This window comes from Dreissena polymorpha, chromosome 2 (assembly GCF_020536995.1).
Source record: "Dreissena polymorpha isolate Duluth1 chromosome 2, UMN_Dpol_1.0, whole genome shotgun sequence".
Taxonomy (NCBI): Eukaryota; Metazoa; Mollusca; class Bivalvia; order Myida; family Dreissenidae; genus Dreissena; species Dreissena polymorpha.
In genome coordinates this window covers 6,997,501-7,016,027 of record NC_068356.1, presented here as the reverse complement: position 1 = coordinate 7,016,027, position 18,527 = coordinate 6,997,501, and the positions used below count along the sequence as shown (strand labels likewise).

The window sequence follows — 18,527 nt, the reverse complement described above, 5'->3', positions numbered from 1 at the left end:
AGCCAACCGAAATTAGAATACTACAAAATATTTAAGACTGAATTCGCTTATGAAAATATTTAGATTGCATTAATAATAGAAATAATCAACAACAGTTATACAGATTTAGACTTAGCGCCCATAAATTAGAAATAGAGACTGGTAGATATAATTACATACCCAGAGTTGAACGTAAATGTAAACTATGTAACGCAAACACTGTTGAATCGGAATATCACTTCTTTCTTACTTGCTCCATCTATAAAGAACTACGAACAAAATATTGTATTCGATCTAACTGGCCAAACTTAGTCAAATTTAAAAATATACTATCTTGTCAAAATACTACAGTAATTAACAATGTTGCAAGATTCATTACTGAGGCAATGAAACTCCGTGATGAAAAATTAGAAGTATTTGCTGCTTCTTAAATTAATGGTGTATGGAATCGTTAATATATTGTTTATTTACTACTTGTTTCTCCTTACATAATTGACAATACATTTACTTTTGTAAATGATGTTTGAACACTTTACATAGTTATCTATGTGTACAATTATGTATGTTCTTTGTATTGTACTGATGCACTTCGACCATAACTTGTTAACTTGAATATGTAAATGGTCAAAGGCATTTTGACGATGCTCCAATAAAAAACTTGAAACTTGAAAAAAACTTGCTGAAGGCTATCAAGTGTAAGCAGACACCGATTGACCAGCGGCAGTATTTGAATTATCTGGAAATCAGTGGGCGCATATCAATACACGTAACTTTCATCACGGTAATGAACGCGATTTTTCTCTCACATTTACTATGCATATGGCTTAAGCTTATTTGGCTTAACATACCACTAGTATTTTAAAGAGATTTTTATATATTCGAATTTTGTATATAATAATGCGCACGCAATTAAATGTCTCAAAAATTTGTAGTATGTGAGGTATTTGGGAAATATATGCTGTATGAACACTTCTTTGTAATATACATAGGGTTGTCCTCCTAAACACTGTAACACTGTGCGAATACTTGTTATATCTGATCTTCTTGGGCATTTAATTAAATGATATAACTTTTCATTAAGACGTCAATCTAAGTAAAATGAAGTAATGTATAAATATATAACATATGAGGTTTTTTGTGTATTGTAAACCTATATCTAACCATAACACAATGTTTAACAAAATTTTAAAAACATGACATCATTTATGTATATGTTATTGATGTATTTAGACGATGTACTCTGTACAAGTCTTAATAAAGTGTCTTGTCTTGCTGTATCTGATTTTCGAATTGAGATTAAGTACGTAAATTAGTAGAATCTAATTTACGCGACCCCACCCCCTTCGTTGTTTTTGCTTCTCTCTATTGCCTCTTGTAGTGTACGATGTTGAGTCTATTGCCCTGCTCATGATTGCTGAAGGCTATCAAGTGTAAGCAGACGCCGATTGACCAGCGGCGGTATTTGACTTACCTTGAAATCAGTGGGCGCATCTCAATTGACGTAACGTTCATCACAGTTTTCTCTCACAATAACTATGCATATGTCTTAAGCTTTTAAAGATAATTAATTACAGCATACGATTCTAACTTAAAAAATGAAAACACGCTGCAATATTTTACATCCTAAATGAGCTATTAAATACCATCATGGTTGTGTTTAACAAGATCGATCCCATACTAGTTTTTCAAAGTGTAAAACGTTTCTTGTTTTAGAAGAGACACGAAATACTTACCTGAATGTTATTTAATAAATTCGAATTTTCTATTTTAACATATTCATATACATATGTAAATACAAAATAATAATAGAAGGTAACGGTAATATTTGCTACATATTACATTTCATAATCCTTTATCAGTAGTTATCTTTCTGCGCTTGTCTAACCTTTATGTTCTTAATAATATTATAAACTATTACAGAATTTGAACGTGATTATGTCATAATTTCAGTCAGTAAAGCACGAGACTCTTAATATCGGGGTCGTGGTTTCGAGCCCCAAATAGGCGTAATATTGTGTTGTTCTATGTGTATATTTAATATATGTGCGTATATCTTATCTGGAATCTGTATTATTTGTAAAGCTTATTATCTGTATCCTGAGCGTCCTGATATAAAAAAGCTAATCCTTTTCGCTAGAGGATCGTCTATAGAATTATTTTTATGTCCCCCAGTCTATACAGGGGGACATATTGTTTTTGCCCTGTCTGTTTGTTGGTTTGTTTGTTGGTTTGTTGGTTTGTTTGCGTCAAATTTTAAGATTGGTCATAACTTTTGCAATATTGAAGATGCTATTTTATAATGATATTAAACTTTCTCAAGTATTGTGTATAGGCTTTTGTGCCTAATTCAGTTGAAACACATTTTACGTAAGAAAAAAAGTGTTTCGTGTCAAGTCCTACTCGCCAATGATTAATATAATAAGACATTACATACAATTGTAGAATTGAGTATGCATACAAACGTTACAGAATATTGACGGTTTTGAAATAATTTGTTCTCAAATTTTCTTATTTTTGAAAAGAATAAATATTTATTTTTATTAAATAGTATACTTTTTAGATGACAATATGTATTTTATCATACTAACAAGAAAGCAAAGATGATAAACAAGTTTAAATTAATCGGTATTCGAACCCAGGGCGTTCTCCACCGCGATAAACATCGACCCTTGAGACTAAAAAAATAGACAGCGTATTTCAAACGCTTTATTAGTAAGAGACGTATTCACCAAAGTATCATTGAAAGTGCTACAAGGGCTGTATTATTTAACCCATTTATGCCTAGCGTCTAGAAAAAAGGCATTGACATGATGCGGCGTCTCATCAGGGTCTGCGCTGTTTGCTTTAAGGAATTTCTGTAAGGAATATTCTTAATATAGAAATAAATTTACTAGACATCCCTAATTTTGGAAATAAATTGATCCAATTTAGAAGGATGGGAGAGTCCACTAGGCTTAAATGGGTTGACCAATTTCGATTTTGTATTATCCATAAGAGAAAAGATGTTTGCAACATTTTTTTTCTCATTTATGAGTGTTCTTTTGCTTTTGCTTTTGACATTGTTTTTAATGGCCTTTCGTGAAATTGCGAACAAGTCCCTCAAATACAGACACACATTAAAGATAGCTTTTATCTTTATTTAAATAACTTTTGTCTATCCTTTACTGTATTTTAACCATTATTGTTAACATCAAAATACACACTTTTTACGTTATTGAAACGTAAAATGCAACCCGGCAGGCTCAGTCGGTAAAGCACGAGACTCTTTATACAGAGGTCGTTGATTCGGGTACCACGTAGGGCGTATAGTTCGACGGTACATATCACACATCTGTGATTTGTAATAACTGTATTAGACGGAAGTGCGTATCTCGGCTCGTAGATTCGTTTGTGAGGTAGGGGTATGGTGGGGTAGGGGGTGGGTGAAGGGGGGCAATGATTTGTATGCATATCAATCACATTATCAGTTAAAAACTTAAAACTAAACTAACATTTCGTTATGAAATATTATGTCTAAATTGCATGTTTCATCGCAAATGTCCCGTGCAAAAACGATTAAATGTTATTAATTTAATGTGTAATTTCGATTGAATCGTTTTTATGTCAGCCCTGAAACTTACGTCGCAATACACCACATGGACGATGTCTTTTAAAATCGTTAAATTCAATTACTCACGTTTATGCTACTCAAAGCCAAGAGCTTTTCCTATATCCCGAAAGGAAATCCAGAAAGACAGTCGAGATTGATCTATAGTCCGTCTTAATTTCGCTTTCCACGAGTCATCCATTGGTCGGGGGAAATTCTCAGAATTCCCTTACATTGCCATTTTATGGGCAATTTGCTTTATCCCTTAATCCCGGGTATAATGAAACGCGACTGGCCAATGACTACGCACATTAACGTGCCCATTGGAATCAACAAACTAGCAATGTCAAAGAGGAGGCCGAATAAAAGTGGTTTTGAACCGATGGGGAAGAAATCACATACATATGTTCTTTTGTAACGCATGGAATCGACAGTAAGTAGAAAGAAAAAACACTATGCAATGGTATTTCATACTGAAATCACTATTTCAAAGTACATGTACACCATTTATGTTAATGCATCACCAGAAACATTAACAACAGCTAATGCATTGCACTTTCTAATCACTACGTACGATTCGTTGTTAAGTTTCGTGGACACATTTTAAGTAAAAATATAACAAACCTATAGCTTAATTTTGTATTAGTTATTTTAGATTAAATCTCTTGAACGAAGAATTGATTTTAATGTCAGGTTTCATTCGATTGCAATCGGAAAATCGGTCGACTTGATAATAGGTTTTGATATCTTGTGTAATGGGTATTCAAATACATCGTCTCCTAGGGTCAGGGCACTGATTCATGAAAAAGAAAATTATTCCATTATGAACAAACCTGACTTCACAGGCACCGAGTGATGAAGACTTGACTTGGCGATCTAGTTTTTGACCCCGCTTTACCCAGATGTAACCAACATTTACATATTGTCAAGATGAATATTGTGACCAAGTTGCATCAAGACTGACTCATAAAATACATAAATTGGGCTTATATGAAGGTAATACATGTTTTTACGATTTGACCTGGTTACATGGTTAATGGATTCACCGGACGCAGATTCAAACTTTTCAGAGATACCTTCAAGATAAACACCCCGGACCAAGTTTCATCAAGCTTGAGTAATAAATGTTTGTCCTGGAGTGTATATTTTTCTGGTGACTTAGTTGTTTGATGCACGTAAGCAAGACTGGAATTTTGCCTAGATATTGTCCTGATAGACATACTGAGAAATTTTCAAGATTGAGTCATTAATGTGGCATCTAGAGTGGTAACAATATTGTTCTAAGATTTGTCCCGGTGACCTATTTTTTGACGTATGTGACACAGATTCTTATTCAGCCTAGATATTGCAACGCTACACATTCTGACCAAGATCTATAGAGATTAATTCATAAATGTGGCATATAGAATGGTAACAATATTTTCTTAAGTTGACATGGTGACATAGTTTCCGGACACACGTGACCCTCGGCATAATTTATGACTTAATCTTTATGAATTTTGGTGAGAATGTTTATCTGTGCAATATCTAGGCCGAGTTTCAATCTGATTTAGTCCAGTAAAAACATTCTGACCAAGTTTCATTTAGATAAGATGAAACATATGGCATATATAGAGGTAAAAAGCTTAAGTTGACGACGCACACTGCACGATAACGGACATCGGATGATCACACTAGCTCACTTCGTGTCTCTCATGCTCATGTGAGCTGAAAAGTACAAGATTCAGAATAAAAGACGCATGCAGCATCACCAAAGGAAGTCTAGATCCTTAAAATATAACACTGAAACAATAAAATATCACTCATTAAAATCGTTAATGACTGCAAACTCGTTAGAAACGAAGCACGGATCTTTTGTTTTTAGTTAAACATAAAACACAATGCTACGCTGGGAGGAATTTCTTTCATCTTAATTGTAATAACGTGGATCAAAATTGGTGTAAAGCTCGAAATAACGTTCCTCACATTTTCATTAAACACGACAAACGCGAAAACGCCGGGTAAGAACCCAGAAAATGAACAATAAAATCTACCCGAAGAAACGATACTAATCCCCCATTAATACGCCATCGCTTCTTCATAACTGCAGTAAAGGTTTAATAGGAGGCAATTTTGAGTTTAAGAGGTATGGATTTCAAAGGAAACGCTCGCGACCAGAATTAGTTGCGGCTTTCCGGTATAATGTCCGTAAGCTCACTGGCTCCACCATTGTAATCAAATTTGCGATTTTTATGAAACAAGGATTATACGCACCATGATGACGAAACAGTGACGAGCTTTTGATTGAGATTGTGTAAAACATTTATAAAATATGTATTCATTTAATGAGCTTTTAAAATGTAAGTACCTCGTGTTGGTTGATTTGATTCTTGATGAAGTATTTGGATTGAACTGTAATCACGCCATGGGGCCGCCCCATATAACATTTCATTAATAAGTATTTTAAGAATTCGATCAGGAATAAAACAATAACGACAAGTACAATATTCTTTAAACGAATAGACTATCGAGTAAAATTACTATATTTTTTAAAATGTACAATTCTTTATAAAGGGAACATACGTGATAAAGTGATGTTTGTGGTATAGTCAAAGAAGGAACCGGTATATTTTGTTTCATTATTTTAGTGTTGTTAAATAGGTTCACTATTCTTGGAAGTGCTACATCATTTGAAAGCTAAATACATTGTGTTCTGTGATGCTTTTAAACGTTATGTAAAATTAAACAATCAATTCACATACATGTCTAAATCTGACATTCCGAGTAAAAAGATCACGCATCAAATTGGATTTCATAAAGCTAATGAAACTTTGGCTGTATTTCGTTTCAAATGTGTGACATGTATATATCAAGCCTGATTTTTAAGGGGCCATCCAACAGATTGTGGCATGTATTGAGGCATGTCATTAAATGCTTTATATTGATAAATTGCAGCATTTGACCTAAAAATCTAGTACAAAAACAATAATACAATTTAACAAATATGAAAAAAGTATCCCTCAACAGGGCCCGAACCACTGACCCCCGGAGTCCTGGAGTAAAAAGTCTCTCGCCTAGACCACTCGACCATCCATGCTCATGCTTAGAGAGGATGTATTTTTTACCTATATACGCAATCCTTGTAGTTTCCCAAAATATAACTACAACAACAGAACTTTCCAAATTATTCAATCGTTTCGCGTCGCACGACGCTTTATAATTTTCATGTTTTCAAATCGTCAAAAGATGCATATAATGGATATTTAAGAGCATGGTAAATGGTTAGTATAACTATTACCTAAAAAATATCATAACAAAAACGAAAATTTGCGAATCTGAAACAACTTTTTTTAAAATTTTGTCAATTTACCAATCTGTTGGACGGCCCCTTTAAGCTTATTGTACTTAAAAAAGAAAATGGCCAACAATGACACATGAAATGAAAGTTAACTTTTTTAATCCTAGTTTTGCATGAAACTGGTGTCTTGAAAAAGTATTGCGTTGAATTAATTTAGGCCGTGCTCTGGAAAAAGAGGGTTAAATGCATGTGCGTAAAGTGTCATCCCAGATTAGCCTGTGCATAATCAGGGTCGAAACGTTCCGGCTAATCTGGATTTTTGCTATGAAGAGTTTTTCTTGAAACGAAAAATATCATAGCAGCTGAAGGTGTCGTCCCTGATTAGCCTGTGCGGACTGCACAGCTGAAAGTGTCGTCCCTGATTAGCCTGTGCGGACTGCACAGCTTAATCTCGGACGACACTTTACCCTTTTGCATTAAACCCCCTTTTAACAGATCACGGCCGATATTCAGGGTTTCCTCAGAAATAATTCATTACAGAAGACCACAATGGTCGGTTACTTCGCGACCCCAACAGTGTTCTTTCATCCAGTGAGGTTACTGTCCGACACTAGATCTTTTTGATACCATAAGAAAACTTGTCGGATCTTTAAGTACATTAAGTTAAACACAATCAGTATTAACGTGTAGAATGAATAAATCGTTCATCATTCGCACCAGCGTTTCAGCAGTGATGATAAAAACATTTACAGAAAAACATTACTAATACATGAATTTCAGGAAAATGAAGCTTTCGTACAAAAATTCTTTGAAATATGTTAGCACATTTTAGAAATATGTTTTATTAAGTTAAATCATTATTACAGATATAATAACATCTTACGGGAAAAGTGCCATCAGAAACAATAATTTAAATATAAACTAATACGAACAGCAAGATTAAAATAAAATTGTAAATGCATTATATAAGTACTCACAAACTAGAATGAGTAATAATTAGTCGGTGGGATAGGGGTTGAGTCAACTACAACTTGCAATACGCTTTAAACAGAATTGACATGTTCGACAGTTAATACACAATACTCAAGGTTTCGGATAAAAAGGCTTAATACTTAGCCTCTGTTGTGCAAAAGGGCATGACAGAAGTAAAAGTAATTGAATCAATTACCCACCTGAGCAAATCTTCACCGGAAGATTCATCGATTAATTCACAAAACGTGTTTCGCACGTTCAACCTACGCCGCAAGGAGACCCTCGCTATGACAAGATTTCGACCTCGGAGGTGGGAATATGGCCTATTAAACTTAAAGCCCTTGCACAAACACACGGTCATTCAACACTTAAACATGTCAACGACACTCTTTTCCAATAAACCCGTAAACAGTAAATCAAAATATATTCCAGCTATTCATCCACTATCTTTTACAAACACATTTCCAAACTGGCCACAATGGCAAAGCGTCGGAAAGCAAAACCCTAGAAAAAGCGAGGCATTCATTTTATACGGGAAAGTAAACCCACAAAAGCTAAGAGAATCACAACTAAATACCCCAAAAAGCCAAGCATTATAAAGAAATTTAATTTAGTATGGCATACTTCATAATTGTATTAGCCAGGATAGTGTAGGCTTTGTAAAAAGCCTCCGTACTTATACTAAGTGCTAAGAGGCCTGCACAAATCGCGAGTTTTATTTCTTGCTCTTGTCAACTTTTCGGATTTATTTTACGTCGACCATGGATCTAAAACGCAAGAACATAACACTGCTGTAATAAAACACACTCTTGTTTGCTATGTATTGTTTAAAGGCCCCGTAATTGAGACGAGATCAATTACTCGATATGTATTCATAGAAATAACTCTAAAGACGCGGAAAAGACATTTATTTCTTGTATAATTTCAGGAGATTCCAAGCGATTGAACCAATCCGTCTGTAAATGGAAATTATTTTGGCATTTTCCTCTGAAAGACATTTCCGATGCTCTCTTGAAATGCCAAGGAAAGGTATTAGCATATAAATAGCTGCTTAGATCAAGTTGGAATAGCGAAAGAAAGCGCAAGCAAGAAACGGACAATTCTAAGACAACAGGCGACGGAGTAAATTAAGAAACCTCAACTTAAATATACATGTAAATTGTATGTACTTATGTTTTTTATGGTAAATGTGTTTTTGTAAAACTTTTAATAATCGCTATTATACGACTCCATTCAAATAAGCAGGGATTTTGCACCATTCAGTAAATTATTCTAGTGTTCTTAAGCAGTTTTGTTTTATAACGAGGATTACAGGTTAAATATAAAGCCTTTCATAATAAAATGGCCTTACATGAAGTTGCTTTGTGTTTTTTCAGCGCCATGGATACGCTCAAGGGCATTGGTGTAAGTGTCGTTCAGGTCATCAACATGGATGCAGCTAAAGCATTTCATAATTAATGAGATTATGTTATTATTTTTTAGCGGTATGTAAGTTTATGTGCAGTTATCAAACACCATGCACGTTTCGCAGTGTCACATACAATATATTTCTCAGTAACAAATTTCGTTTCCTTTAACTTACATTTTATATAAATTTCGGTTTGAATTCGGTTATGATACTAGTTTGTCGTAGTATTGTGTTTTAATATATTATATATATTTTGCAGAAATGTTAGAAATACTGTTAAACTGTCTACGTGACAAGTCGGCCACAGGGTGAACATGGTAAGTCTACGGATAAATTTCAACAAGAGTTAGCATATATTTCCGAGTAACACATTTTATTTAGCAAATAGTGATTACGGACCACTTTATAGTTAAGCATAGTGTTTAGTAATTGTGACAATTCATATACGCAACGATGACAATATCATTGCACATATCAAAAGAAGCGTAAAAATAACACTTATAACACATGCAACACCTGCAGCCATTTGATTTCGTATTTACAAAAAACAGTTTAACACAGTAGTTTATATACATAATGATACACAGAATAAAGGCTAGAAAACAGCTGACGACATGACCTAATATGGCTCGGATCGGAAGCCCCGAAAGTCGGGTCGTTTCTTACTTTTAATCAGAACAGACATTAAACTTGACCGGTTATGGTAGCATTGACGACACTTTCACAAATCCAAATTTCATCACATAACTTCAATTCGATACCGACACTTAACAATACAATCAACATGATAAAATGGCTTCGTCCTGCTGTTTTTTTTCGACAGGACTGTAATTAATGGCGACAGTTAAAATGATCAGTTCAATAAACTTCCTTGCGACACATTCACTGAATCACCGATACTTTCAATCGCATTTGACTGGTGAAAAAACCGTTCAGAACATTTAGGACTGTCGAGTAGTTAACTGTTGCAAAACTTATAAATATGCTGTTGTAATAATAATATTCTATTTTTGTATTCATCAATGTTTTGAAGGTTTTGAAAGTTTTGATTAGATTTCTCTTATGTTTTATGAAAGTTTAATGAGATCGGTCTTTGGAAAAGAAGAGTTTTTTTTCAAATAACTTTCCCATTACACATTGACTATTTGGGACTATAGTGTACAAAGTTTTAGATGGCTCAATGCCTCCTTATTTTGATGACGTTATTTTTGTATCAAATAACAATACATACTTTCTTAGTTCCACCACCCACAACGATTTATCATATGTTGCATTTAAAACGAATTACGGAAAGCGTACTTTTTCCTTTTGTGCGAAAAATATATGGAACCTTATTCCAAATAATATAAGACACGCACCTACAATTATTTCCTTTAAACGACACCTTAAAAATCATTTGCTACAAACGCAAAACCTTTTTTGATATTGTGGGTTGTATGGATTAAAATACCGCCTTTGGGTATTTTCTTCTTCTTCTTTTTGCTTTGTGATTGTCTGTTGTTATGAAAGAATGAAATAACCATTATTATTATTATTATTATAATAATAATAATTATTATTGTTATTATTATTTTATTATTATTATTATTATTATTATTATTATTTTTTTTTTTTTAATAATAATAATAATAATAATAATAATAATAATAATAATAATAATATTATTATTATTATTATTATTGTAATTTTATAAATATTATTTTATATTATTAATATTATTTGTATTAGTATTATTTTTTTCCTTATATGATGCTTTTGTAATTTTTTTTAAGGCTGATTGCAGTATGCTAGACATTGTTGAGTTATATTTACATATACTGTGTTTTTTGAAGACCACATTGTAAAAGAGATATGCTATTTCTTAATGTGTTATCTTCGTGAAATAAAGTTATTATTATTATTATTGAGGGCATTCCTACAAACCTGTACATCGTCATTTAAAATACAAAGTCGTGCTTATGATAACATAAACACATAACTGTTTTGTTAGTACCTAATATTAATATATAAACACATAATCAACAATTAAGAATTTAAATACTTGTTACCGTTTTACTTCATTTTCAGACACATTTTTTTAAATTATTCAATCATTATAGTTATACATATATAGTTGAACATATCATTGTAATATCATACTATTCACACTGGAATTTTAGCTGCTTCTAAAGTAAATGAAAATGTGTCCTTTTCACAAATATAAACTCATATCGGGTAAATACGGTCTTACTTTTTTTGAAAACAAATCCAACGTTGATGAATGACAGGCTAGAAACAAATTTCATAAGTAATTGTATTAAAACATAAACATTATTAGAGTTGTATGCTATTGCTACTTATTCATCGATAAATCAATCATTTACAAAGGACACTCTTTTGTGCAGTTTTGTTTATAAAACGCACGGCCGTAAAAAGTTTATGCTAAACGCGTTTTAAAACTGGGTCGTTCTTCTTTTATTTTAGTTAACAATTAATGTATGACGCCATTACAAGATTATGAATGAATTTATTTTCTTTTTCTATCCACACTCATAATCATGTGTTTTTTAAAAATTGATCGAACCCAGTCTGCCATTTACCTATTAACTTACATACTCGCTTGAAAAGACACGAAACCATCAGACTCGCAGTAAAACACGTCATATTGGGCGACTCGCAGAAAAATATGCCTTTTCGGGCATTATGACAAGTTCTCCCATCTTTGGGAAAAAAGAAGAAAACATCATTATCCGAGACGTGATCAACAAGAAAATCCCGCTTAATCCCGCGCGGTCCTTACGAGATTACTCAAGAAATGAAAGAGCTTCGAATGAACATATATCAAACTGCAATTCCATTTGAGCACGACAGATATATGTCACGTCTCTGTCTGTTCTGACATGATTGTTTTCTAATATATTCAAAGAGCAATGATGCATATATTGGGCATTAAATGAAAGTCAACATTATAAAATAAGATTTCTCTTCGTCTTGTACAGCTGACGTTTTACTTCATTTATAAATGACCGAATATCCATTACAATATTTTACTGAAGCAAAGCCGACCATATTCATGCATGTATGTTATCATTATGATGTTAAAGTTGTTCGATTAATGTTAAAATGCTTCATTAACTGTTTGGGATACAGTTACAAATGCGAATAAATTAGTAAATTTTATGCAACAAACGATAGCTTATAGCGTATAACCCTTTCACAAATACAAAGCACACAACAAAATAACGAAAGCGACGAATTTCATACGATTAGCCAAAATTTGTATAATAAAAAAGGAATTATGCTGGAATTTCACGTAGAAATGAACAGCAACAAAATTCAATAAAGCATCAATTCCAGTCGGACTCAAAGACGCAAATATACAGGCTGCATCTGCCACAATTAGTACTTTATTGCAGAAAATCTCAAATACGAGCAAATAACGGTACCCTTATGCAATTGTCAAGAATATAGAAGCTGTAAACAGCGCCCGTTGTTAGTTTTCCACGGCCTCTTCAATGCCTTATAAATGACCGCTATGAATACTTAATGAACAGCAAGGTCAATACAACAACGTGCTCATGTTTGCTTCGACCTGACGATGAGAAATGAAATAAATTGTTGAAACCCTTTCTCTTGTATCAGGACACATAATTTTCAGATAATTTCATACATACCAATATTTCTGACTGTGCGGTTAATTCGTTTAAACCATTATTGAATATTTGAATATCTGCGCAATGTCAGTTTTAATAACTTCGTTCAAACTATTTCAATTATGTCCTTGTATAACTATCGCCATTTGAACTCGGTCGACCTTCGTTTGAGCACAGCATTACAACTTAACGCTTAATTAATCATTAGCCCCCTATCGGTCATTTTCCCAACGATATTAACCATTGATCCAAAAGTGTGCTCGCTTATTTGGGTGTTTAAAGGGCGAACGGGTCACCAGGGGTTACCCAAAGTCCGGCCGGACCCTGTGTTCAAGCGTTTGTCCATCTGGCCGAAATGACCGCACGCTGGTGAGGTAAAGGGAGTTTAAGGGTTTGCAGTTAGGCAACACTCGAGATCAAACCGTATATGACAGGAAAATTATGACCGGGATTGTTCGGCGCGTGTGACAATTTTATGAAAATGATAAGGATATTGTCAGCAGCGTCAATTCAAGGGAAGTAATTCTACATTACGAATAGGTGCAATCAAAACGCGTTATCTTCTCAGTACAAAATGCTTTGGAAAATGACATCGAAGAGAACGGAACACAATAATGAACGCTTACTCATTTTGTTTTATGAACATACTATTGTTGTCATTTATGTCATGAAACAAATATCATTTAAAGCCGACATGATCGCTCTATAAATGTAATATACGAAGCTCCAATTAACTGGGCCCTTGTCGATCATAACGTTCTAAGAATGCCTCTCCGGGCTTCCTTTCAAAATATTTCCATAACTGATGGTTTTATATTTGAAATGCGATTGCGGTTCGTAGCAAATTATTTTTACTTGTGCCATCTGATCATGTCTCCAACATATGAAGTCCATCTATATTATTCAACATATTTGCATAAAATCTAAACTTGAAATAAGTTAACACCACAAAATGTTATCCACATTACTTAAAATTAACATGCACATGTGTTTTAAATATTTGTTTCATTATAAAATTAATTTACACTTTTGTTTCGGTGAGTAATTAATATTTAGGTTTCTTGTGAAAACAAATATGGGGCAGTATACGGGCATTATTCCCGGTACTGACATTTAGAACATGTTATGTTCATTATGGTCAGAAGAGTTTTCTCTGGGAGTCACGTAATTTATCATTTTGGCTATAAAGCATAAGTTGAGGCAAAGACGGACATCTAAATATTTATTTAAATGCCGTTTTTAAAGACAAATCTTGTTGATAATATTTCACAATACACAATAATTACTGTATGGTAGAATATGCAATGCCCATGTTGACCTGCCAAAAAATAACCCCATTCTTCAGATGACCTGAGCACATGAGCATCATGAGTGCTCCTAGTCCAAGTGGCATTCATGCTAGTAAATGCTCCTAGTCCAAGTAGCATTCATGGTAGTAAATGCTCCTAGTCCAAGTGGCATTCATGCTAGTAAATGCTCCTATTCCAAGTGGCATTCATGCTAGTAAATGCTCCTATTCCAAGTAGCATTCATGCTAGTAAATGCTCCTAGTCCAAGTGGCATTCATGCTAGTAAATGCCTAGTCCAAGTGGCATTCATGCTAGTAAATGCTCCTAGTCCAAGTGACATTCATGCTAGTAAATGCTCCTAGTCCAAGTGGCATTCATGCTGGTAAATGCCCCGAAAAGATGAATACATATTATACTTAAATACGGCATTGACAAATACGACAATATTAATTAACCTGTCTCTTGGAAAAGTGAGCTTAATGCTTTTGCGTAAAGTATTGTTCCAGATTAGCCTGTGAAGTTCGCTAAAAAATCCCTTTTTCATGGAAGTTACCGTTTTGTTTTTTGTTGTCAAAACATTATTCAGACTAGGTGGAAAGTGTCGTCTCAGATAAGCTAGTGCACACTCTACATTCTTATATGGGACGAAACTTTACGCAAATACCTTTAGTCCAGTTTTCCAAAAGACTTGCTAATTTATAATAAGCGACAACAAGTTATGGTAACCCCTGTAGCAATGCTTCGTGACAGAAAAACTGGTGGACCCAAAGTTCAAAGGCATCATATTGTTCCCTGTCAAAAAGGCAGCTTGATTAGATTTGAAGGTGACATCCTGTTACACATGCAACACATCACACTCATCGGCTTCTTACTCGTCATCTGTGTCGGAATGTCCGGTTCTCTGGCCAACGATAGATGGAGGCGGGCGCATAGGAATTGTTTTTGTGTGGTGTCTCCTTTCTACTTTCTAGCACAATTGCTTTGTTGTGCTCTTCATATGCGTTCAGTTAAGCAATGAACCCTACGCTCGTTTCCTCCGCCTCGTGAACTTGGTCTTTTGTTGGATGTAGTTTTTTTAACATGGTACACGCACAAGTGTGTTCTTGTACAAGTTTTCGCTTTTCCTCCAATTACAGATCGAGTGCTTCTTTTCCAGCCTTAATGGTTTTCGCATCGTGATGTCGCGATATCTCTGAAAAGTTCACATGGGTACCGTTGTTTAAATGGTATCGCTCCTCTTTTTATTTTCTTAATTGCTTAAACAATGTTTTACGGTGAAATTGATTTAAAGTAAGCGGCACACGCATTGTAGACAACTCGTATTTTTAAATTAAGTTCCCAATATGTTGTTCCATCTTGGTGGCACTCTCGCTTGAATGTAGCAAATGTTGCCTAGACCAAACCATACATTGGAAATAGGTGCAAAACATGCATAGAAAATAGGTGACAACTGCGCGGGAAGTACGAATTATACAGTATTTACATATACAGGAAGAGTGCGTTGTATGTCCGCTTTACACCAGTAATTTTGGCTGCTTATCATTGTCATAACGGTCTCACCGAACGTGTCTGAAAAACTCAGCTTCCAGTATATCATGTTACTACAATGAGTGGTATATTGGCCTTCTATACATACTAGAAATTATATGTTAATAATATGTGAATATTGCGATTTAAATATTTTATTATTTATAAGCTACCGCTATATTTTGCTGTGGATTCATTACGTTTATATGTATGGTATATTAAGTAATATTATCCAAACTATGACACTATTATTTACCCTTCCAGTTGGAAAAGTGTAAGTATAAATGAATATAAAATATATTCATATAAATATAAAAACAATACTGTTATATAACATGTGTGCATTAGGGGTGCAATTTATTTCCTCATTGAATGTAATTTTCAAGCCCTTTGAACACGCAATCAGAGTGGTTCTTGATGTACGTGGATATGAACGGTAACTAATAGTGCTGTTTCATCTCTCTCTAGGTGCTATGACATTCGGGGGTCATTGGTTAGGTCTAATCACTGTATCGTCCTGATTGAAAATAAATGTCTTAAGTCCGTAGCTGATACTTAATAATATACTTATTTCATGTTATCGTTTCCCCAAAAAGACGTTATTAGTTTGCTCTGGTGTATCTTTTACCATTTAGAAAATAAAATTGAAATAAAATGGAATTATTATTGAACCAAAATCAACAATAAACAAACCCGGAGCGTATTAGTAATAACTCAAACATTTAAAGATCATTATGTAACTTGGTATTTCAAGATTACCCAGTAAGGCTACTGTGGTTCTCTTTTCTTTTTGCCAGAGTTTTGTCAGTTTGGTGTTAAAGAGATTAGTTAGTGTGAGGCATAGTTCTATAAGGGCTTGCGATTTTTATTTATTATTTTGCCTTTTATTTATCAAGTGATTCATAATCTTTTAGATTCCTTTTCACATAACAAAGTAACCTGTGTTGTGATTTCATATGACTTGTGATTTTTTTTGCGGAATGGATAAACAACCCTTTTGTCAGGTGTTTTAAGTCATGTTCGGGAAAATCATAACCCACTGTGGCAAATTGCAGGTAATGATTTTTTAATATAGTAACACAATTAAAGCAGGAACTGGAATATTAAAATTTACTGGTCTTGTGTACTCTGTATTCAACTGTTATAATAGTGTCAAACATTTCCCTTTTCTGTAAACATGCGATTAATAAATGAAATAAATATTCTTGCGGGTTACTCATTCGTTAAATGCATTATTTTATTCGTTTGTGTCCATGTTCTTTAAGGGGCCTTTTCACGTTTTGGTAAATTGACAAAATTAAGAAAAGTTGTTTTAGATTCGCTAATTTTCGTTTTAGTTATGATTTTTGTGAGGAAATAGTTATACTGAACATTTACCATGCTCTAAAATATCCTTTATATACATCTTTTGATGATTTGAAAACCTGAAAATTATAAAGCGTTGCAACGCGAAACGATTGAATAATTTGGAAAGTTCTGTTGTTGTCGTTGTTTTTTTTGGCAGACTACGAGGATTGCTCATATAATTAAAAAATACATCCGCTCAAAGCATGAGCACAGATGGTCGAGTGGTCTAAGCGGGAGACTTTTTACTCCAGGACTCCAGGGGTCAGTGGTTCGAGCCCAGTTGTGGGTTACTTTTTTCATTTTTTTGAATTGTATTCTTTTTTTTCACTTGAGATTTGTAGGACCAATGTTTAAATTTATCAATATAAAGCATTTTAATGACAAGCTTCAATACATGCCAATATCTGTGAAAAGGCCCCTTTAACAAACGAAGCTGACATTTGGGACAACTTCGTATTAATGACATTTTATTAATATTTCAAGAACACTCCCACTTAAAATTCGCTTTTAATCGAATATACGTAAACGTTTTTACATTCTTATTATAGGGTAGCTAGAGGGCAGTTTTACACAGAGCGCCCGGTCTGCCAATTATATGTCTATGATAGCGCCATGAACAAAGGGGGACCACTAATGATTACAGTAATCAGGACGCTTTCGTAGTATAGTCACTTGCATTCCCTTTATTTTCTTACGAAATTATTAAAAAGATATTAGAACAGTCACTAACATTCCTGAAACAGCCCCCCTCATCACACCCCTGTCAGAAGCAAATAAAATTCGATTTATGCGAAAGATAAATGTTCAGCATGACTTTCACAAAAATATTTAATTATGAAAGCAGGAGTAATTGTCTTTTGTGCACTTCATTGAGATCTAACTACCTTTAAGTTTGTAAGATATTCAACAGAACAAAATACAAAACATAAAGAGGAAAATAACTCTAAATCATATTGAAAGCAAGAGCTATGACTCTTGTGCACTGCACTTTCCCCAAATGAGATGTATCTTCTATTGAAGTGTCAAGTCAATACCTTTTATATTTTTCGAGGTATGGATCGGACAACAATGAAAAATCACCTGCAGTGATTATAATTAAGCATTTAGTACCATTACAGTGGTTATGTATAGGGAGAATAATGTTCATTTACACTCGAGGGTATACGACACACATGATTAAATGTAACTTCTTGCCCGTCAGGCAAATTATGTGTTAGGTATTGTCTCGTTGAGCTTGGGTCCTAGAGCTGCAGATAATAGGAGCCAGACAAGGGCGGCAATCTCAAATAAAGCTATTCTTAACGAGTTATACGATGCATTGAGAAGATAATGTATGGTAACGGAATACTCAACAAGTCTGGAAAAGTAATTGTTCAACGAGATTCAGATATTATGTCCATAAGCAAAGATCAATATTTCAAAAACTATGGGAACAGCAGTTACAGTTGTTATGCACTGCAATCCTTTCATTCAGATATACCTTACGTTTCAAGTTAATAATTTATTTAGT

General features: G+C 33.9%; 2 protein-coding genes across 2 annotated transcripts in view; one reads left to right on the top strand and one right to left on the bottom strand.

Annotated features, from left to right (window-relative positions):
- The window catches only part of LOC127865746 (pituitary homeobox x-like), a 42,687-nt gene extending 34,400 nt beyond the window's left edge, over window positions 1-8,287 (bottom strand). Inside the window, exon 1 of the mRNA XM_052405689.1 lies at window positions 8,015-8,287. Within this exon, the coding sequence (XP_052261649.1) occupies window positions 8,015-8,042 (28 nt within the window). The 5' untranslated portion in view covers window positions 8,043-8,287. The remainder of the gene's footprint in view (window positions 1-8,014) is intronic.
- LOC127865748 (ankyrin repeat domain-containing protein 40-like) overlaps window positions 1-18,527 on the top strand; it is a 176,449-nt gene that overhangs the window by 111,584 nt on the left and 46,338 nt on the right. The gene's annotated exons all lie outside the window — the stretch shown is intronic.